Source organism: Hemibagrus wyckioides, linkage group LG04 (assembly GCF_019097595.1).
Source record: "Hemibagrus wyckioides isolate EC202008001 linkage group LG04, SWU_Hwy_1.0, whole genome shotgun sequence".
Taxonomy (NCBI): Eukaryota; Metazoa; Chordata; class Actinopteri; order Siluriformes; family Bagridae; genus Hemibagrus; species Hemibagrus wyckioides.
In genome coordinates this window covers 25,516,823-25,540,818 of record NC_080713.1, presented here as the reverse complement: position 1 = coordinate 25,540,818, position 23,996 = coordinate 25,516,823, and the positions used below count along the sequence as shown (strand labels likewise).

Here is a 23,996-nt window from a genome sequence, read left to right as displayed (position 1 = left end):
TAATAATAATAATAATAATAATAATAATAATAATAATAATATTAATAATAATAAAAATGATGATAATAATAATACATTAATAAAATATTTACACAGCAATGGGCCATTAATATATTTATGCATTCACAATGTTTGCATTTTTTATTTGCACAAATAATCTCCATTCATTGTCTGCCACTTATCCGGAGCCGGGTCATGGGGGCAGCAGTCTAAGCAGGGATGCCCAGACTTCCCTCTCCCTAGACACTTCCTCCAGCTGTTCCAGGGGATTCTGATGCGTTCCCAGGTCAGCCGAGAGACATAGTCCCTCCAGCGTGTCCTGGGTCTTCCCAGAGATGTCCATAAAAATCAATTTTCACACAACCCCACCTTCTGTACACTGTGAACTTCTTCAGGATGTGCCTAAAAAAACACTGTTGCTAGCTAGATACTCCCTTTTATTTAGTAAGTACTGTAGACATGGGTAGAGCTGCTAAGAGGTAGATACCAGGGGCTTCTGAGAGAAAAATAAATGTGCTATTTATATAAAAGTGCAGAAAATAAAAGTATGGTGAGAATATTGAGAATATCTCACATTTATAAATTACATTTTGACGCGAGTCTGAGAGGATATAAGCTCATGAATATTTGGATAATCAACTGAAATTAGCTAAAAGGGAAATAATATACATTTTATTTTTGTACATATTGTACATTTAATTGTTTGTTTAATTAAGTATGTAGTTCAACTACTTTTATATATTTTTAAATGCTAGAAATAATATCTTCTGCATCTTTATTTTATATTTACAGGATTTTAGGGATTTTTTATTATTTATTTATTTATTTTAGGGAAAAAATTGTTTCCATTAAAGAAAGAAATATGAAACAATCTAATTGTATTTATTTATTTATTTATTTCAGAAAAGGATAGAAAATAAATCAATATATTTAATATTTTTGGCATTTTGGGATAAAAATACCAAATGAATTCTGTTCATTGTGCAGATTTTCACTGTGATTATGAAAGTTTCAGCACAAGTATCAGGTTTAGACAATAATGAATATTCCAATGACATTATATAGGAATTATACAAGAATTAAATTATAGTATAGTATAGTAAAAATTACTGCTGTGCAATATTTTAGAGAATAAATTTTCAAAGAAAAAACATTCAAGTTTATTATAATAATCAAAAGAAGATGCTGTGGTTCAGTTACTCCACTATTATCTAAGTACATACAGTTAGTCAAGATGGACAAGGATGGATGTGTGTAACCATGTTTTTAAATACTCAAGACATACTGTAAGGGGTAGGGGACAATTGAAAGGGAATAGATGTTTCTCCAAAGAAAGGGTCTGCAGAGACCGGGTTTCAGAGTTTTTTCAGGCTTTGTTAATTCTCAATAAAATCTACTTTTGTTAACGAAAGACTCAAAAGCTTTTTTGACCAAGGAGTTTCTGACACTGTCTCTCATTCATTGGCAAGATGTGTAAATAAACGGGTTGTTAATATAAAAGCTTTATTATCCTCATCATGCAGTAAAAGGGAATCAGAAAGCGTTTCCAAACAGTAAAAAAAAATCGGCATCTAAAATGCAAAGACGCTGGCGTAAAAACAGCAGGCAAGACAATACTCCATTATGTACAAAAGTCTGGGATAGAGTACATTCACAGAAATAGTCATTTAAACATTCATTTTATGTTAAATATACAGATTTGTACAGCTTTCTGAATGGCTATTTTTCATACAGAGGTCGGCAGTGCTTTCAGAAACAGACAGAAACAACTTATGTTCAACTGGTACGCTGGGTGGCGTCGTCTCGTACTTAAAGAGCAGTTCCAGATAATTTTATAAAAGAGCATAAAAGACTTTCTGCTTTCAGGGTTTTGTCAAGGGCACATAAACCATACACTTGCATTCTGGGAGAAAGAAAGCAAACATGAAGCCAGAAAAAGCTTGTACTATCATATGAGTCATAAGACTTTAACCTGAAGCTTGGAGAGCATGTCTCACACACCACCATACAGCTTCTATCAGCGAATAAATACAGTGGAACCTTGGCAATTTAATTCATGGAGGTGAGACCTTGAGGTGAAAAATGTGTTTTGCAAAACAAATTTTCTCATAAGAAATAATATAAATGCAGATAATTTGTTCCAGCCACCTAAAAATATGACCAATATTACCAATATGAAGCGTATGTAAAGTGTATGGCTGCTTACCAAGAACTGACCCAAGCCAAGCGTTCCATGTCAAGGCTCCTCACAGGAAGTTGTGCCACCAAGCTTGGGCTAAAAATAGAATAGAGCAGCCACGCCACCAATCCGTCAACAAAAAAACACCCGAAAAATCACCTAGCTTTTGAACGCATGCCGAAGGCAACGTTGGTATCGTGAGTTGACTCTTTCAAAACAGCTTCCCTTGACTGAAAAAAACTCATGAACTCGATTTGGTTGGTTTCGCTTGGCTTTCCACTGACACAAACAAGTTTTGAACAGCTACCGGACGCAACTTGGCTGGTGTTCAGTTTGGTTGGGTTCGCATGCCAAATTCTGATGCAAATTTCTTGCAAAATTTCAATTCTTAAGGCTAAAGTTCGCAAGGGAGAGCATTCGTATGCCAAGGTTCCACTGTAACATGGAGTGTCTACACCTTTGCTGACCCCCCTACTCATTACCAGTGACAACATCAAGGTGTCCAGTTTGTGTTTGAACACCATCTCTTGACAACAGGAAAAGGCTACAGGAGTTGCTTTGTGGAATCCACATGACACACATCCAGAAGTGTTAGAAGCTAGTATGATTTAAAATTAACTCAGTAAGAACATCCATGCCTGTGTGAGATTCACAATAAACCTAAAGAAAAAACTGGATATCTTTGTTAGGAGATCTCATGTAGTATAAACATTAAACTGCATATGGCTTTTCAAAGAGTCATTATAAGAGGCAACATTCAGAATTAACTTGACATAGTGTTACATACTACAAAGTTGAACAGTACAAAAGGGGGGGGGGGAGAGCAGGTGGTTAATTACCTGTAATAGCCCACTTCAGGCACTTCACATGAAATGCACTAAAGAAAGTCTGAATCTAAAGATACAAAATCCTTCTTGCTTCCTGCAGTTATTCCAGCCATGATATGCACCAAAGAGAAGCCTTTAGCAACTATCCAAGTGCAGCAATATCAAGAGAAATGCTTCAAATAAGATGGTATCAATCAGTGTCATGTCCATCTTAGGACTGGTGACCCTCATTGTCTTGATTTGTCTTTAGTCAATTTATCCTGGACATGGTTGTGGTTAATATAGAGCCTGTCCCAAGAACAAGTCGGAATACACCCTGGATGGGGTACCAGTCCATGGCAAAAAGACAATCCACTGACCAGTATGTTTAGGTGGGGGATAACAGAAGAAGAATATTTGTCACATATACTTTACAGCACAGTGAAATCCTTTTCTTTGCACATCCCAGCTTAGGGGTCAGAGCGCAGGGTCAGCCATGATACAGCACCTCTAGAACAGAGGAGGATAAGGGCCTTGCTCAAGGGCCCAACAGTGGCAGCTTGGTGGTACTAGGTATCGAACCCCTAACCGACAACCCAGAGCCTTACCCGTTTGAGCTACCGCCGCCAACATCCGTAGGAAATGAATTTCAGATATGACATAAGCAGCAACAATACCTGCTACTGTACCATGACACCCAGGACAGGATTAAATATCCACAAGTCAGGAATATCAGTTTGGTCTTGATCATTGAAAACAAAAGGCAAAGTTACAAGAATGTTGAGAAGAGTCCTCAAGTCTCTCAACCAGAGAATCAAAAAGTTTGTTTGTGTGTTTGTAAGTCTCCATGCTAAGCCAGCACTGTAAACTGTCCAGCAGATTCCATAACATTCAACTAGGTCAGAATTTGGACATCTATTATATCCAGCTCTGGTGGATGGACTCCACTTTCTAACACCATTACACCAACACTGGAAGCACAGCATATACCAAATGAATCTCAAATGCCATATCTAAGACTAGACAGTGGTCATGACCTTTAGTGAGCCTGAGCGGAAACGCAAGATCTTCCTCTTTAGTGCATGCGAGGCTTTGATCCTGACCATAGCAGTAGGTGCATTCTGGGAGAAAGAAGGCACATATGGGGGCACTTGTTGAGGCCAGACAAGGCCCCCACTGTCATCTGAGTCACTTGACCTTGAGCTGGACCCTGGGGAGCATGTCTCACTCAGACTGGAGTCAGATCCTTCTTCCTGAGTTCCTCTAGCAATCAGGTCATTCCCGACATGGTGGTCCTGCCCAGTGTACTTAGTACACGAAGGTGGGCTGATCTGAATTGGTAGGTGTGTGTCTTGCAGCAGTTGTTCCTCTGCTCTGAGCAACATCGCCTTCTCTTCTTGACTGAGGTCTATCGTGGAGCTCCAGAGTCTCTGACTGGACATATAATCTTCACTGAAGCAGTGTATGTCTGTTTCCTGCCCCAGTGTGTGGTATCCATGCTCTGGTTCAATGGTAAAACCATGGGACTGGAAGCTGCCTTCTGATCGGGACTGGTTGGTTGTCTTTACAAGCCTCTGCCCAACTGATGACCAGCTTTCCGCCTGATACAGTCTGCCTAAGGGCAGTTGATGTGCCAATTCCAGAGATGTAGTTTCCCAGTCTTGTTTAGGAGATTCAGAAGTTAAAGGAATAGAAACACAGGAATGATGAAGACAATGGGAATCTATATCAGCCACAATCGTGGATGAGTCTATGGAGGAGCCTGGGTCTTTACAAGCCTGTGAGAAGAGATTAGTCTCATTTCCCAGATAGTATCTATTCTGTGATGCGTTTTCATCTCTAAAGATTTCCCATTTCTGCCACTCTGAATTTTCAGATTGTTCACAGTAGTCAGGGGGATAAGCATGTAGTTCCTGCCAGTGATCAGGTGCAGAACTAAGGGCTTCTGTAGAGGTGGGAGTTTCATCGATGCTATAGCGTTGTAGAAGACCCAAAATATAGGTCTCAACACGCATGGCTTGCTGAATGTCTTCTTCTGTGGGGCCCTCATCCACCTCCACAGTGGGACCTTGATGATCACAATGGATCCCAACAGGTCCACCATCCTCATTTAAATTCATAATGGGAGCCATGTCAGGTCCGTTCACGTCCTCTCCATTTGCAGTTTGACCTTTTGACCACAGTGATCCATTGTCATCATCCTCGGCATCCTCAATTCCTTCTGCGATGCCCTCTAAAGGGGAGTATGGGGCAGAGAATGAACGGGGCAGAAAAGATCGCAAGGGTCGTGCCCTCTGACCCTCCCAGTCCTGCATGTAGGCGTCTTCTGGGAAAGATGAAGCAAATTCAGTATCATTATCCAGATCAAAACTGAGATTGTTCATATATTCATATGATTCATATTCACTGCAGTTTTAATAAGCCTTACAAGGTATTAGACAGAAGACTTCTGAGTTGATATTGTTAAGAAACTAGTCTGCATTATTCTGACCGAAATTATTCACACTTGTCAGATCATATGAACTTTGCAATTCATCAAAAGTTCCTTTTTAGAGGTTTCATCCTGAGAGTATATTAAAGCCTTCTGCGATATGAGAAAAATAAACAAAGGTAGACCATGCAGCTCTACTAAACCAATCAGTATAAACACACACACACACACACACACATATATATATATATATACATCATCATAATGCATCCTCTTAGAGATCTTATGTAGGAGATACTGATGTATTTCCAATAACAGCAACTCTGACAATATTGCCAGTAACTGCAGGGTAAATCACAGATTTATACTGTTTTAATGTACTCTCTCTAATGCATTATTGTTTTTAGGCACAATTCATTCATTCAAATGTACAAGTATTGTGGACATTCCATATCAGCAGATTAAAGATGTGTTGTTAGGTAACACTGAAAAATGTATAATCTTTCATATGGGCAACCTTTCTACTTGGAAACGTTTTTATATAACATTTATGGAAGGAGTCTCCAGTGTCGGCACTTTGTAATAGTCAGTTTTCTGGCCAGAGAAAGAGAAAGTTTTCTGAACAATGGACTTTTCTTGGTTTAAGTCTTAAATTCAAGAAACAGAAAAAGACAGGATCTGTGCAGTTGATTTTCTGGCATTTGTCAAACTCTCTTATCTAGAGTGACTTACATTTTTATCTCAATTTATATAACTGAGCAATTGAAGGTTATGGGCTTTGCTCAGGGGCCCGGCAGCAGCAGCAGCTTGGTGGACCTGGGATTCAAACTCATCACCTTCTAATAAGTTGTCCAACACCTTAACTACAAAGCTTTGCTCAGGGGCCCAACAGTGGCAGCTTGGTGGACCTGGGATACCACTCACAACCTTCTAATCAGTAGCCCAACACATTAACCACTAATCTACCACATCCCCCTGTTGCTATAACAGGAAGCAATCTGTTTCAGATGTTCCACAACATTAAATGTAACTATAAATGGATGGAAATAATGATGTTGCTTTTTAAATGAATAATAGTTGGCAAATTAGTGTAGTATAAAACACTTCACAACATTATAGGAGAAAAATCTACTTCACACCACACCATGACTGATTATTTTCCCATATTTACACACCCAGGACTGTTTTATTCTCTATCTAAAGATTATTAAAGACTTATAAACATATGTATTCAAGTTTTTTTTTTAGCTTTGACCTGCAGATTAAACATATTATTATTATCTTAAAACATATAAGAGAAAGAAATAGCAGATCTATTTAGAGTGATCATAATCATTGAGTTGTCACTGAGACACTCATGTGTATAAAGCATAGATGAATGAATAACTGGAGTACAGACTGACCTACTGATCTGCCACTGTGGCTGTAGAAAGAAAGACTTGGAGAAGATCTCGAGGGTCTTAACGCGGACTGAATCTCACTTTGCTCGTAAAAACCTGAGGACACACAACCGTACATACAAAGTCAGACATAATTACAAGATATTGTAATATAAACAAATAAGTTTTCCTCCATGTTGAGCTTGTAATCTTTATGCAGTCTACAATCAAGTCTTTTCTATCCAGCAGTCTGCACTTTGAGAAGCAAGTGATGTTAACAAAGTTGGAAGCTGGAGCTCTGAAGCAAAAATCAATCTTCTTAATGATTTTAATATTGCCTTGCCAAACACAAAGGAGCAACTTGGGTCTAAATAATGCTTGTGTGTATCTAGTAAGTCTTGTATTTTATTACGGTTTATACCACAGTGCCACAGAAAGTCATTCTGGATGTAATGAAAATCACATATTAATGATTAAAGATTAATAATGCATTATTATGTCTATAGTAGCATTTCCATAATATGTCTATAGTACCATCTCAGTCACATGGACTTACTGTATATAGCAGATGATCCACAAAATCTAAGCCTCGGGGTAAGTGTTTAAAGGTTTTCTCTAAGGAGGTGTTTCTTATTTATTTCACAGTAATGGAAGGAGTCTCTAGTGTCAGCGCTTTGTAGGAGTCAGAGGTAAATAATCAAAAATCTGTGAAAAATGTGTGAAAATCTTCAGGACGTATTCCTGCAACATGCTGATTTTTATTTTATTTTTGGTTTGATTTATTTTGCCTTGTTTAGCCTCAGGAGAATATGTAACGTGATTACAGGAACAAACCTGTATTGTGGAAGCTTCCCAACATTAAACTGAACTATAAATGAATAAAGTGTCTTTCATTAATAAATAAAAATTGTAATCACTGACAAGACTGCACACGCTGTTATGTCTGTTTTACCTGTTTTCTTTTTCTTTCTTTCTTTAAAAAAAAAAAATCCTTATTAGCTAGCAGTGTTCTTCCAGCTTTACTGTTTGTTTTGTAGCCTTTCTTTTATATCAGTAAAAATTTCCCATCAGGCATCTATAGCTCCTGATCAAAAACACCCCATTTATGAACACATTTAGACATTTTTGCACATAAGTAAAGGTATTTTTACAATATAAGTACACTCGCACATACAGATAACAGTCTATATTTCTATATTTACATAGTCTATATCTCTAATTCTGATGCATAGTTTTATTTATTTTTTATTATGTTTGTGTTTAGTTTAATTTAATTTAATTTAATTTAATTTAATTTAATTTAATTTTATATTTTTATATTTTATATTTTATTATATGCTACCTGAGCTTGACACATGCTCCAGGTTGTCCTCTGTGTTGGCGTTCATCGTCAACTCACTGAGCTGCTCCTGCAGTACCTCCATCACACCACCGGGGGCAACAGCGGGCTGCTTCTGCAATACACATAGTTATGAAGGCTGATTAGTGTCAGGGTCCTACTTCTAGTCCGTGTGTTTTCCCCATATTAACAAATATGATTTCATTTCTCTTAACACCAGTGCTGTATCAATTGCACAAGACTATTGAACATGGCACATATTTAGCCTACACACACTCTCTCTTATTGTGTCTCTTATTATCCACCTAATCATTATTGAATTAGTGAAAGCTATGAAAGGGAAATCCATTGTGAGGAGCTCCTATCTTTGGGAGACAGAAAATCAAATAATGCTGTGCCACCTTAATAAAGCAATGAATAATTTATTAATGTTCTCCATCCAAATCTGGATAATTAGTGGAGACCATGTGGCTGGAGGATGAGGGTATTGACAGAGATCGTTCTGTTAATGGTACGATGTTCAATTTCTTCACCAAAGTGCTTCTGTGATTTAAATATTGAACAAACAAACAAAAAACAGACATGTGGTGAAATCCGTCCATGTGATCTGGGCAGACGAAAACATGGAGCTCATTGTATCCATATGTATTAAATTATATAAACAGTGACACAAAGCAAGTAACATACTTACATGAGTACATCTAACTGAATAACATGAATACACTGAGATTAAACACAGCTCATGCTGCACATTCCTGAAGTCTCTACTCATTTCTCTTCATTATTTTTCCTGTTTTCTATTTTTATTTCTCTCTGCATTCAGTCCTGTTCAGCTGTCAAGTTATAATTTGTTTATCATTTATTATGAGGCACTTACACAAGGGAATATTATTCTGTCTTCTCTCGTTTGTTTCGCTTGTTATTTGTATTTTTTTTAACATGTTCATTCATTCATTCATTCATTCATTCATTCATTCATACATTCATTCATTCATTCATTCATTCATTCATTCATACCTTCATTCATTCATTCATTCATTCATACCTTTATTTATTCATTCATTCATTCATTCATTCATTCATTCATTCATTCATTCATACCTTTATTCATTCATTCATTCATTCTTACCTTCATTCATTCATTCATTCATTCATTCATTCATTCATTCATACCTTTATTCATTCATTCATTCATTCATTCATTCATTCATTCATTCATTCATTCATTCATACCTTTATTCATTCATTCATTCTTACCTTCATTCATTCATTCATTCATTCATATCTTTAGTCATTCATTCATTCATTCTTACCTTCATTCATTCATTCATTCATTCATACCTTTATTCATTCATTCATTCTTACCTTCATTCATTCATTCATTCATATCTTTATTCATTCATTCATTCTTACCTTTATTCATTTATTAATTCATACCTTCATTCATTCATTCATTCATTCATTCATTCATTCATTCATTCATTCATATCTTTAGTCATTCATTAATTCATTCTTACCTTCATTCATTCATTCATTCATTCATATCTTTAGTCATTCATTCATTCATTCATTCTTACCTTCATTCATTCATTCATTCATTCATTCATTCATTCTTACCTTCATTCATTCATTCATTCATTCATTCATTCATTCATATCTTTAGTCATTCATTCATTCATTCATTCTTACCTTCATTCATTCATTCATTCATTCATTCATTCATTCATTCATTCTTACCTTCATTCATTCATTCATTCATTCTTACCTTCATTCATTCATTCATTCATTCATATCTTTAGTCATTCATTCATTCATTCATTCTTACCTTCATTCATTCATTCATTCATTCATTCATTCATTCTTACCTTCATTCATTCATTCATTCATTCATTCATACCTTTATTCATTCATTCATTCTTACCTTCATTCATTTATTAATTCATACCTTTATTCATTTATTAATTCATACCTTTATTCATTTATTCATTCATTCATTCAATCATACCTTTATTCATTTATTAATTCATACCTTTATTCATTTATTCATTCATACCTTTATTCATTCATTCATTCATTCATTCATTCATTTATTCATTCATTCATACATACCTTTATTCATTCATTCATTCATTCATTTATTCATTCTTTCTTTCTTTCTTTCTTTCTTTCTTTCTTTCTTTCTTTCTTTCTTTCTTTCTTTCTTTCTTTCTTTCATTCATTCATACCTTCATACCTTCATTCATTAATTCATTCATTCATTCTCATTCTGTCTCTCCCTCTATTAAAAGTGCCTTGAAAAGGGGAGTATTGTCTTTAGGCCTCCAAAGAGACTGTGCCTTTTTACTCTCTCTCTCTGTCTGTCTCTCTGCCCCCCCCCCTTCAATTCAGTTTTGTTTTTGCATAGCGCTTTTTACAATGGACGTTGTCTACTATTTAATCCCTATTTTAACTATTACTGTAACTATTTTATCCCTAATGAACAAGCCTGTGGCGAAGGTGGCACGGAAAAACTCCCTGTGATGATGTGAGGAAGAAACCTTGACTCTCTATTTTAAAATAAATTCCATTATAATTGATCTCCCAGCTGCTTCTCCATCTATCTGAAGTAGCTTAAGATTTCATATTTACAATTCAATTTAATTTTAATGCATTTGTCCTTTCGTTTTATTTAAGCCTTTACGATGTATCTCGCAATTTTAAAGTCTGGATTTCAATATCAAAGCCACGAGAAGAGATCTTCTGCTGGATAAAAGCAGGATAAATGGAAATAAAGGCTGTGTGAGAGAAATCTGCAGCCTGCTGACTGATAGGAGAACTGATGTGTTCCCTGAGCCCACTATCTGTCTGAAACAGTCTTCATTTACATAAATCCTGAATTTTAATCCCCATGAACACACACACACACACACACACACAGTCTCTCTGTCCTTAAAACACACATAATTCCAACTTCAACAAGTTTATCTTCTACAAGTTTTCTCTTACTTTTGTGTAATGTTGTTCAGTCCGAAATGAGCAGCGTCTAATATCCGACATGACCGTGACTGTATTAATGCTGACTTGCTACCATGGCAACGCGTTTAAGTGATGGATGGCAGAGAATGAAAGAGGAAGACAAAGAGAAAAAGAGGAGAGAGGGAAGAGTGAGAGCAGGTCTTTTGTGTGTTAGTGTTTTGTGTTGTGTTAATCGCTTTTGCCTGGCTCGCGTCTCCTCACACTTCTTCTCGGTCGATCCATTAAGTGCAGGCTTGTAGAATGAAAGTGAAGGACTGAATGGAACACTGAGCTCCACTGGAAGTGAAATCCAATCTCCATCATGTTGCAATCAAAAGCAAGCAGCCTGCAGCTCAGAGCTGCCCTCTGTTCCCTCTGAGACCCCCGAGGACTTCTCCATAATTAATCTTCATATACTGTGTCAAGGTGTGTGCACACACACACACACACATGCACACACACACACAAACACACACACACACACATGCACACACACACACACATGCACACACACATTTACATTTATTTTAATATTAAAAGACCACACACACACACACAAATACACACACACACACACACACAAATACACACACACACACACAAATACACACACACACACACACAAACACACATGCACACACACACACACACACACATGCACACACACACATGCACACACACATTTACATTTATTTTAATATTAAAAGACCACATACACACACACACAAATACACACACACACACACACACACAAATACACACACACACACACGCACACACACACATTTACATTTATTTTAATATTAAAAGACCACACACACACACACACACACACACAAATTTATTTCAATATTAAAAGACCGCACACACACACACACACACACACATTTATTTCAATATTAAAGACCACACACACACACAGGTCCTTGTGTCATGTTTTTCAGTATAATCAGCAGTGTAGTCCTCTGTACACTGAGAAATCCCATCAAGTTCCTCCTCCAGCGCTGCCTCACCTGCACTCAGTTAGTTTCCTCCTCCAGCGCTGCCTCACCTGCACTCAGTTAGTTTCCTCCTCCAGCGCTGCCTCACCTGCACTCAGTTAGTTTCCTCCTCCAGCGCTGCCTCACCTGCACTCAGTTAGTTTCCTCCTCTAGCGCTGCCTCACCTGCACTCAGTTAGTTTCCTCCTCTAGCGCTGCCTCACCTGCACTCAGTTAGTTTCCTCCTCTAGCGCTGCCTCACCTGCACTCAGTTAGTTTCCTCCTCCAGCGCTGCCTCACCTGCACTCAGTTAGTTTCCTCCTCTAACGCTGCCTCACCTGCACTCAGTTAGTTTCCTCCTCTAGCGCTGCCTCACCTGCACTCAGTTAGTTTCCTCCTCCAGCGCTGCCTCACCTGCACTCAGTTAGTTTCCTCCTCTAGCGCTGCCTCACCTGCACTCAGTTAGTTTCCTCCTCTAGCGCTGCCTCACCTGCACTCAGTTAGTTTCCTCCTCCAGCGCTGCCTCACCTGCACTCAGTTAGTTTCCTCCTCTAGCGCTGCCTCACCTGCACTCAGTTAGTTTCCTCCTCTAGCGCTGCCTCACCTGCACTCAGTTAGTTTCCTCCTCCAGCGCTGCCTCACCTGCACTCAGTTAGTTTCCTCCTCCAGCGCTGCCTCACCTGCACTCAGTTAGTTTCCTCCTCCAGCGCTGCCTCACCTGCACTCAGTTAGTTTCCTCCTCCAGCGCTGCCTCACCTGCACTCTAGCACTGAGGAACCAGTTATCACGACTCTGGGCCTCTGATCTGAAGATTGAAACACTGACAGCATTTTCATAAGAGGACTCTGAGCATCTTAACTCTCATGTTCTCAGCTGAATTGTAATTTTGCCGAATGACTGAATGTAAAATGTGCATCTGTGAATCAGCCCTGAGATCCTACACCACACTCGGACCCCCCACACAGCGCTAATGAGCTAATTCAGTCAATTACACAGGATTACATGACACTGTGATGCAGTCGGTGCCATGAGGCACATTTCAGCTGTAATCTCCAAGCTTGTCTGAGGTAAACCTTCACTCACTGCTAGCTAACTGCACTCACTGCTTGGGTTACACATAGAACATTCAAGACAAAAAGCATTTGAAAGATTTTAGGATTTTAAAGATTTATATTATTTATTATCTGTATTATCTTAAGAGTGTGGCCATAGTACTAAAAAGATTTATAACTATGTGGAAAAAAAGGAAAGAAAATGACATGAAAAAACACATGGAAAATGGAAATGTCCAAAAAAAAAAATCACAAAATAATAAAATAAAATAAAATAAAATAAAATAAAATAAAATAAAATAAAATAAAATAAAATAAAATAAAATAAAATAAATATTATAATGAATAAAAAAATAAATTATTAAATAGTTAAATCATTAAACATGTCCAACATGTGGGAAATGTCACAAAACAATTTAAATAAACACAAACATAAAACAATAAAATTAATCATGTGAGAAAATCACAAGAACAAACAACATGCCTAATATGTGGATAAACTGAGATGTCAAATAAATAACATTTTAAAAAATCACTTAATAATTATTTATAAATATGCCCCACATATGGAAAAATGTACATGCAAATAATAAATAAATCATGGGGAGATGGAAGGCAGATGAAAAAAGAAAAACACGTCTAATGTGTGGAAATTTTGGAAAAATAAAGGATCACATTGAAAAAAAAAATCTATTCCATACACGTTGAAAAATTAATGAAAAATTAATTAATGTAAAAAAAAAAATGAACCACATTTAAAAGAGTAAAATTCTTTTTTTTAAAGTGTTTATTTGTGCTTGGTGAATAGGCACATCTTCAGATTTTGTTAGATATTTTTTCCTAAATGAATAATTGTTCTTATAATAAATAATAAATAATAAATAATGGTTATGATCATTGTAGCCTCTCTCGTGGAGAAATAACATTATAATAACAAATAATCTCAGTATTATCTAAGTGTGTGTGTGTGTGTGTGTGTGTGTTGAGTACGTGATGAGTTTTTCTTGTGGCTCATGCCACTGACAACTAATTTGACTGACGTGTCTCGAGCATGGCTGGTTCAGGATCAAAGGGCTCGTGACTCCGGGGCGCGCGCGCTGTCCCGTGAGAGATAGAGAGAGAGAGCGAGTGGGAGAGAGAGAGAGAGAGAGAGAGAGAGAGAGAGAGAGTGCATCTCATTGGTATTCCACTCCACACGCCTTTTGTTTGATCCACCGTAAAGGGGCGGGGCCTCAGGGGAAACAGGGAGTGGGATGTTTTTTATTTCATTATTTGATTATTTAATTTCTCTCAAAGGGCTTGCATAGTGTAGTGTTTGCGAGTGACGTCAGTGTTGCACGTGCTGTACAGAAGCGCGCCTTGTTCCTCTGCAAAGCATTCTTGCCAAACCTAACGATTTTTGCTCTTAATTGGTTTTATTTTGTTTGTTTGTTTGTTTGTTTTCAGTTAAGACTGCTTGGAGATGTGTTGTGCTGCTGCAGCTGAACAGATGTCTGCAAATCCATGCTGCATGCAGGTGACTGCAGGTGTTTATAGCTTAGTGCAAGTATTTTTTTTGTAAATGCATTGCAATTTTTGTTGCAAGCTTCTTCTTCTTCTTTTTTTTTTAGTTCTGGTTATGATATACCTCCTGTCCTCCTTCTAGAAGTTGTGATGATCTCTAGCAAGGAACAATGGACCATTAAAATGGGTCCAAACTCCACCCCCATCCCAAAGACACATCAATTTCAGCTGTCAAAATAGCCTCACACAGTACAAAGGGCCAGAGGATGTGATGCGTTTTAACTGCGATCAAGACAGAAAAGATCAAGTTTAAACCCTTTACTAAATTAATGCACTGTCACATTTAACACAATCTATCTATATATATATATAGATTATTTAACACATTTAACACAATCATATATATATATATATATATATATATATATATATATATATATATATATATATATATATATATATATATATATATATATATGATTGTGTTAAATGTGACAGTGCATTATATATTTTAGCTTCAGCAACCTTTACGCGCGGGTACAGTTTAAGCACATAACACACCATGTGCTCCTGATGTATGAATTCATCAGGAATGCTTTATTCCTTTTGATATTTATTCACACACCGGATGCAGATGTTTTCTTTACTGACCTGCTGCCATTTCAGAGTCTCGTGCTCGTTCTCGGTGTCTCCATCTGCCAGGACGCCAAGCACGAGTCTCTCCTGTCTCCGTCTGGCGGTGTCCAGCTCCCACAGGCTGGACACGACGTCCTCCAGAAGCCCCTTATTGCGGCTGGTCATGTGGAGAGAAATTCCGCGGTGCATGAGGAGACGGAAGTGCTTTCCCCTCACTCAATAAAACGCTGTAAGGCTCATTAACGCCAGCACCAGTTTCGCCTCAGCAAAACACCAACAAGCATATTTCCCTTCTTATTATCCTCCTTTAAAGCGCCAGCCAGAAACGTGTTGTTTAGTTTCGTCAGCTTTCCTCCACGTGAACTGAGCAGTAAGCGCGTCTCTCACGCCTCTCATCCAGATGTACATTGAAGCCGACGCTCCCGGTCGACTCATCTATGAATATTCATCTCAAGTCGCCTGCTATTGGATGCTTTTTCCTGCTGCAATCATGAATATGTAAAGAAATCCAGCGCGACTGCTTCCTATTGGCTAAATCCAGCGTTTAATTTGCATACAGCGCTGGCGGCTCCAGGTTTTTCCCACCACGCGCATGAATGGACGAAGCCTCTCTATGTGCTGTTACATAAATAACAATAAAAATAGATTTTATATATAAAAGTGAATTATATAAAATCAGTGACATAAATGATTATATAATTATTTATTGTCAGCAATTCATCAGAGACAGAGTGAAAAGGATGAAATCTTTCTAGACTAATTTACAAATAAAGAAATAAAGGATTGTTTCCACTTTGAATAAGCTGATATACTGAAATGTTATTATTTTATAACATGTGTCCAATAATATATTTCTTTCAAAGGATATACACATTATTAAATAATAATTTAATTATTAATATATTAATAAAATATTAAACAATAATTAAAATTAAATATTAATAATAAATTAATTAAATGAATATATTAAATTTTCTAAAAACGCTTAAATACATATAAAACAATGTCCATCGTAAAAACACTATACAAATAGAATGAAATTAAATTGAATCCCCCCCGCCCCCCCAAAAAAAAATAATAAATAAATAAATAAATAAATAAATAAATAAATAAATAAATAAATAAAGAAAGAAAATAAATAATAATATAAAAGTTAATATATCATGGTCTTGTCAATATTTATAATATAGATCACAGACATGAGTCTTTCTTGTTAATAAGATTAAAATATTCAGCTTGTCTTGGTAAAAAGAAAATACTGGCATTAGTTGTGTAGGATACTACTGACACTGGAGACTCCTTCCAGGGAAAAATGAGAAAATGTCACCATATCAACATTTTTTATATAAAACAATTAAATGTGAAATGTTCTGGTGCATGTTGTTGCTAAAGAAACGATAAGAAATGAAGACATTTAATATTAACTGCAGATCTGTTCTTCTATCAGAGCTGCAGTTATAGAAAATTAATCAACACCAAGAATCCAGAAGGCAGAATTGGTTGAGTGTGTATAGTTTAGATACTTGTGTGTGCATTTTTCTGGGTGTGTGTGTGTGTGTTTCCAATTTGGTCACCGCCCACCAGCCAGCTCTTCCTTATCATACCATCCAGAAAGGATGAAGGTTAATATGTTCTTCTTTCGAGACTCATGAAGCGAATGCCCCTCCCACTGAGCTGTGATTGACAGAAGACACAGATTATGCTGCTCCCACTGAGCTGTGAATAGCAGGGGACACAAAGTATGCCCCTCCCACTGAGCTGTGATTGACAGAAGACACAGAGTATGCCCCTCCCACTGAGCTGTGAATAGCAGGGGACACAAAGTATGCCCCTCCCACTGAGCTGTGATTGACAGGAGACACAGAACATGCCCCTCCCACTGAGCTGTGATTGACAGGGACACAGAGTATGCCCCTCCCACTATAGCTGTGATTGACAGGAGACACAGAGTTTGCCCCTCCCACTGAACTGTGATTGAGAAGGTACACAGAGCATGCCCCTCCCACTGAGCTGTGATTGACCTGGGACACAAAGTATGCCCCTCCCACTGAGCTGTAATTGACAAGTGACAAAGAGTATGCCCCTCCCACTGAGCTGTGATTGACCTGGGACACAAAGTATGCCCCTTACACTGAGCTGTAATTGACAGGGGACACAGAGCATGCCCCTCCCACTGAGCTGTGATTGACAGGAGACACAGAGTATGCCCCTCCCACTCAGATTGCTTCATCGTTCAATAAAGAAAACACTGAAGAGTTTTCAGAAGTTGTGGTTAACATTACGCAGCCACTTTTTTGCTATCCATGGAGATTCATCTTCATCATTAAGCGACAATAGACGTGTAAAACAAACCACAGACACGTTTTAATTTTTCCAGTGTTTTATTCAACCTTTCCTAATTCACATAGATCAGAAAGCCACTCAGTCTCTATGAGGCAAAGTGTGTGGGGTTGGAGAGGAAGCCGGCGCACAGCGCAGACTCGCTCCCTGTGTCAGTGTACACTGCAGATATACACTACATACACATACAGTGCATATGTACTCATATATTATAAATCTATCCTTCTTGTCCTAGAGAACAAAACTGCTCTAAAAACAAAGTAAAAAGGAAAAGAAACATGTGCATTAAAAACCCAAATGTGCTGACCGTTGCTACATGAGTTAAATCATGTCTTGGTAGAAAAGAAAAAGTTCAGAAATCTAGTACATGGACAAGGAAAAGAAAATGCTTCTGCTATGTAAGATTGTTACTTGGTGTTTTTTTTTTTTTATGTGCGACTGTTCATCACACCACTACAGCGCTAAAGAGGACGTGATGTTTGTGTGTTACCATGGAGACTCATCATCATCCTCATTATCATTACCATCATCATCTTTTACTATCATTAAATGTGCTGATTTACGAGAAACTGCACATGCAGCGCATTTCACATGCAGCATGCATGCTTACATAATCCTGACTTTAACAAGTGATTCAGTAACAGCAGCTGTAACCGAATCATTCAAGTCGTTCAGATTCACATCACACACTCAAAGTAGTTTTGGTCAAACACACCAGCAGGAGTGATCACGATAAACAGGAGAGACGTTTAAACGAGGAAGAAATACAGTAACGGAGACTGCCTGCTCATTTCACTGACGTTTGTAGAAATAAAAACTTGTAAAATATTATTGTGGATGAACAGTCCATAAGATAAAACATTAAAACTGTCTATAAAATATGGAATGGAATGCACACACACACACACACACACAGAGAGAGAGAGAGAGAGAAACAGACAGAGAGAGCCAGAGAGTGAGACAGAGAGGGAGCAGAGAGAGAGAGAGACAGAGAGAGTGAGACAGGGAGAGAGACAGAGAGTGTGACAGAGAGGGAGCAGAGAGAGAGAGAGCCAGAGAGACTGAGACAGGGAGAGAGACAGAGAGAGTGAGACAGAGAGAGACAGAGAGAGTGAGACAGAGAGGGAGCAGAGAGAGAGAGAGAGACAGAGAGAGTGAGATAGGGAGAGAGACAGAGAGTGAGGCAGAGAGAGAGACAGAGAGAGTGAGACACGGAGAGAGACAGAGAGTGAGACAGAGAGGGAGCAGAGACAGAGAGAGTGAGACAGAGAGGGAGCAGAGACAGAGAGAGTGAGACAGGGAGAGAGACAGAGAGAGTGAGACAGAGAGGGAGCAGAGAGAAAGAGAGAGACAGAGAGGGAGCAGAGACAGAGAGAGTGAGACAGAGAGGGAGCAGAGACAGAGAGAGTGAGACAGGGAGAGAGACAGAGAGAGTGAGACAGAGAGGGAGCAGAGAGAGAGAGAGACAGAGAGGGAGCAGAGAGAGAGAGAAAGAGAGAGAGAGAGACAGAGAGAGAGACATATTCAGAGTTGAGTTTTATTTGGATTATTTAGGTGTAACTCTAGACTTCAGCACTAATTAGCTCGAGAAATATCTGGCAACCTCAGAGGCAGTAACTACACTAGTAAGAATAATTATGTTTAGTGTTGATCAGAAAAACTCGAGCTGCTGAAACAAACTCTGAATACGTGTAACGTTCTCACCAACTCTGAACATGGCCCCCAGAGAAACAACTAAAAAACACAGTGAAGTGAACTGTAATGACGGTAACATCGGTGAGTAAAAAGGAGATTAAATAAAAATAAATAAAAGAAATCAGTGTATTCAGGCAGCAGGTAGTTGACGTATATAACACTCGTTTCTAGCAATGTTTTAAAACAGCATCCTGAACCAAAAACACACAGCAAACTACAGCAGAGAAAACATTCAAACCTCAAACTCAGGAAAAACGATGAGTTTAACGAATGACATCAGAGCACACACACACACACACACACACACACACTGGGGATAGAAGGAACATTCTAGAAAGCTGTGCAACTTTGATTTGCAGTTGGAGTGACTTAGCAAAGCACCTGATTTCGAAAGAGACGATTTAGTCGATAAAACCGAAGACGATCCCAGCGTGTGACATTACAAGCACATCAAATACTCTCCAGAGTAATAACGACTCTTTCTGAGTCAACACACTGCTCTGTCTCATGCTCAACAATACATAAAGTGCTTTATCTCTTCTCACACACACACAGATAAACACACACACACTTTCCTAGGCCGTGCTCCAATACTGTTTTTCCGAAACCCTTGATGACTCTGTCATGACTCCTGCAGGATTTTTTTAATTGGAAGCAAAATGGCAGCCATTTTCTTCTCCATCTGTACAGCCTGTTTACTTAGCTATTTCCCTCCCACACCTAGAGTGCTAAAGTGCTAATTAGTTTGTTTCGCTAGTTGGGTCAGACTCTAGTCATGAAAGCCTGCAGGACTGTAGAGCTTCCAATTCTTCATTGAACACACCATCATAAACTCATTCCCAAAAGATTCATGAACTGTTTTTATAATTTTGTTGTTTTTGTTGCCCTCTCGGAGCTGGGGCGCTAATTAGCGAGGCTGTTAACTAGCTAGAAAAGTGTGCAGAGCTGGAAAATTAATCCAGATTCTTTCCTCGTTCATTACTACATAAATAATCTGGTAAACGTTGAAGCGCAGCATCAAATCCTTTGCACTAGTTGAAATAGAAACTCACTGAAGTTAGTGAAAGTAAGAAACGAGGGGGAAACCGTAGCTAACTGTTAATTAGCTAGCTTGAGACTAACACAAACTACATATTTCAAAGCTACAAATGTGATTAAAGAGAAAAGTAATGATTCATTTTTTAATATAGAAAAGTAAAAGGTTCAAAAGTATTTGCTGGGAACAAACTCAAGTAAATTACGGACACTTAGGAAGTACAGTACTAAAATAATTGCATTCTTCATTTCCAACCTCTGCTCCTACGATGTACGAGATGAGAAGTCGGCTATATATAAACGCCGCTTTGTAAGAAGCAAACGAGTTTCCGATATTTTATCTCTGACATCGTCTCGGTTTCTCAGCCTTCATCTAACAAGCCGAATAAGTATAAGAAAATCACCGGAGAACCCTAAAGATGGTGGACAGTATTGGAGCACAGCCATAGACTCGAACAGTGACAAAATGAAAGAAACTGGGTCTCGTTATAATTCTATACACCTAGTTCGGTAATATATTTGGTTCAGGTTTAAACCCTTCTCTGTCTCTTCTGTGCAAAAACAATTTCCTTGACCAAATATATTGACAAGAAAATGAAGGACTTTCAGTGCTTTGAAAAAATTCACATCAGGCAGTGTGTTTACCTCAGGAGATCCAGACGTTTACCCTAAACAATGGGACACAAACGTGACGGCGCTCTCCGTGTGGGGGGATGGGAGACGAGCCGAAATGGCGGCTCTGGGAGTTTACTGCTCGATAACTGCTGGGCAAGAGAAAGGCAGCTTGGCTTTGTACACCAGACATGAAGAACACGACACGTAGAGTGGAATGGTCCGAAACCTCATACTCTCTAGACACTCGTCCACTTGTACTAACACACGGAAAAACACGCGACACGTAGACGTTACTTATTACAGTACAAGTTTCTCACACTCTCTCACACACGTCACAGACGTGTGCCGGTGCAACACTGAAGTAAACGCTATTTAATAGATAGATTGTTTGTTTTTTGTTTTGTTTTTTTTAAAATTCTGTCTATGTTTAACTTCCTCACATAGATCATTTAAATATATATATATATATATATTTCCTATTCCCAAATATACTATATATCTTATTTTTCCGTATCATTTAGCAACAATTTTTAGGAGACAGAATCACAGTTTAGTAACCAAACACTAAAAAAAAAATACAGCTCTTCTTGGACGTCTGGCTGCAGTGTCCCTTATTTCACATTTTTGGCCAGGAAATAAAACACCACAGGGATGTGGAGTTACTGGGTGAAGGTAGCATATTTTTAAAAAAAAATTAATGTCATAGTATGGAAGAAAAAACCCTAAAAAACGAATAATTTTAAGTCAGATCTTGATATAATTTACAGCTATAATTTGCAGCTATAAGCATTGTAGCCACGCCCACTTCTCTCTTGAAGTTGATAAGACAATAAAATTTCTTTCTACTAAGAAACCACAAAGATCTCTGTCCTGAAGGGTTAAAGCTTCATCTCGGACTTGTTACAAAGCATTGACACCGGAGACTCCTTTCCAAAAAGGCTAAGTATCACTGACCTGAATATATCACTGTTGTTGCTATAGTAACGTATTACAATAAACCTGTGATTCGAATCGTAGCTGCGATTATTTGTATAATGAATCGAATCAAGATTTCAGATGTGCTGTGGTATAATTTGGAAAAGCGGCCATTAAATTCGGGGTCTTATTCCTTACATAATAAATGAATTAGCAGTAAAGTGACTGAATTTGAAGCACCGGTGACCAGAAGATTCAAGATTCAACTGGCAAAGCCATACAGCCATACAGCTATCAGTGCCACTGCCTTGCGCTTAACTACTCTCTGTACTCTCTAGCCCTGAACTCTCTCTCCAGCTGGACCTGAAGTGCTGACCTTATGCTCTGAAATGTTCATGATTCAGCTCACATGCAGCGGAAGTCTCTGGAACTTACAAAAGCGTCTACTCCTTCAAGGTTTAAAGGCACTTTACTGCTTATGTGAAGAAAAGCCTGCAATAACAGTCCAAATATCGACCAAAAGAATAAATAAATAAAATCAGTCAGCTATTAGGTTTTTCAATTCTAATGGAAACATGAGGGAAGAGCGTCATCATGGCCACGTGCATGCTGGGTAAAGGGACACTGCAGCCGTACAGTGAAACGACATGCCCGGGAGTCTCCTGAAGGCTGAAATGATCACGTCACTTTTCTTCATTTAACAGAAAAGGGTTCACACCACTTCAAGGATTTTAAAAGAAACTATATATATATTTATATAAAAAAAACCCCCAGACTTCTCATTTCTGCCTCCATTCGCATCCTCAATCCCCGGCTCGCGTCTCTCTGCGGCGACTTCCTGTCTCGCTTTCAGCATCGGTACATGAAAGGCAGAAAAAAAGAGGGGAGACTGCCGAACGTCACATTCCCATGATTCCATGTCGTGATATCCTAGGTATGGATTCTCTGTGAACGTTCCCCCTCTCTTTCTCTGCGCCCCCACTTCGTGTAACAGCAGTGCACAGGCGCATTCTGTACACACACTCGAACACGGACTGGACGCTGGGCTGCCCGGCGACGCCTGGTGGCTCTACAGGGGATGTGTCAGTGGTAATGAGTCCGCTTCTCGTCTGAGTCTGAGCCATAGTCTCTAAAAGTTACACCTCTCTGCAGGCTCAGTAAAGAGTCTTTCATCTGAGAGACCACACACACACACACACACACACACACACAACAAACTATTATTTCTGAATCAGAATGAATAAATACAGATATTATGCATGTGTTTGTACATTTGACACCAAATTTGATTTTTCCATTTCCATGCATTTCAGTAATCTGAAAAATCTGCACTTGTTCACTACATTAATGGCATTTTGGCAGACGCCTTTATTCAGAGCAACTGAGGAATTGAGGATTAAGGACTTTGCTTTTCGAGGGTTAGGGTCCAGCAAAGGCAGCTTGATGGACCTGGGATTTAAACTCACAACCTTTATAGTCAGTAATCTAACACCGTAGCCATTAAGCTACCACATCCCCCACTATATATTACACAATCAGTCAGATAAGAGCTCATGGGACGACGATTAGCCCAAATTCATTAACCTGGGAGAGAACTGGATGCTGCTCATTCCTCACGACACGTTTCAAGTATTTATTCCCTGCTCTATCTGCTTTAGCTTTGCTGTGGATTTCTGGAGGAAACCACAACAAGCTAATTTCATTAGAAATCACTGATAAACAAATATATTATAATAACTGATTGGTCAGGATTCCTTCAAGAGTGGACGAGACTGGGATTGAATTAAAAGGTCTTTTGTAAAGGAAAGATATTATTGCCACTCACAACTGTATAAACAAAAACAACTTATATTTGTAGATTTAAGGATCTGAAGCTGGCTGTTAGGATGGGAATGCAGTCAAGCTGGAAGTACACTAGATTTAAAGTGCACTGTTTAGGGGGAAATAACCTGTGCACAAAATGGCTACGTCTTAAAAAGCACGCTAGAGTCAATACGAATCTTCTAATTATAGAGTGGAAGCACATCGTATCAGTAAACTCATCACAGATTAATATAATCCACCTACAATTTTTTATTCAGTTTAGATATTTTTGTTT

At 38.3% G+C, this 23,996-nt stretch overlaps 2 protein-coding genes across 11 annotated transcripts in view; both read right to left on the bottom strand.

Annotated features, from left to right (window-relative positions):
* Nucleotides 1-1,122: 1,122 nt before the first annotated feature.
* On the bottom strand, nucleotides 1,123-15,906 carry LOC131351709 (uncharacterized). Its single transcript, XM_058387210.1, has 4 exons — nucleotides 15,314-15,906; nucleotides 8,138-8,249; nucleotides 6,820-6,912; nucleotides 1,123-5,311 (listed from the first exon to the last, which is right to left on the bottom strand). Exons 1-4 carry the CDS (start codon nucleotides 15,485-15,487, stop codon nucleotides 4,005-4,007), a joined length of 1,686 nt encoding a protein of 561 aa, XP_058243193.1. The 5' UTR covers nucleotides 15,488-15,906; the 3' UTR covers nucleotides 1,123-4,004.
* A 1,754-nt stretch (nucleotides 15,907-17,660) lies between these two features.
* Nucleotides 17,661-23,996, bottom strand: part of gramd1bb (GRAM domain containing 1Bb) — a 130,148-nt gene continuing 123,812 nt past the window's right edge. For all 10 annotated transcript variants that reach the window (XM_058387379.1, XM_058387383.1, XM_058387385.1 and 7 more), the window contains one exon: nucleotides 17,661-23,071. In XM_058387379.1, coding sequence (XP_058243362.1) covers nucleotides 22,982-23,071 — 90 coding nt within the window. In that variant the 3' untranslated portion in view covers nucleotides 17,661-22,981. The remainder of the gene's footprint in view (nucleotides 23,072-23,996) is intronic.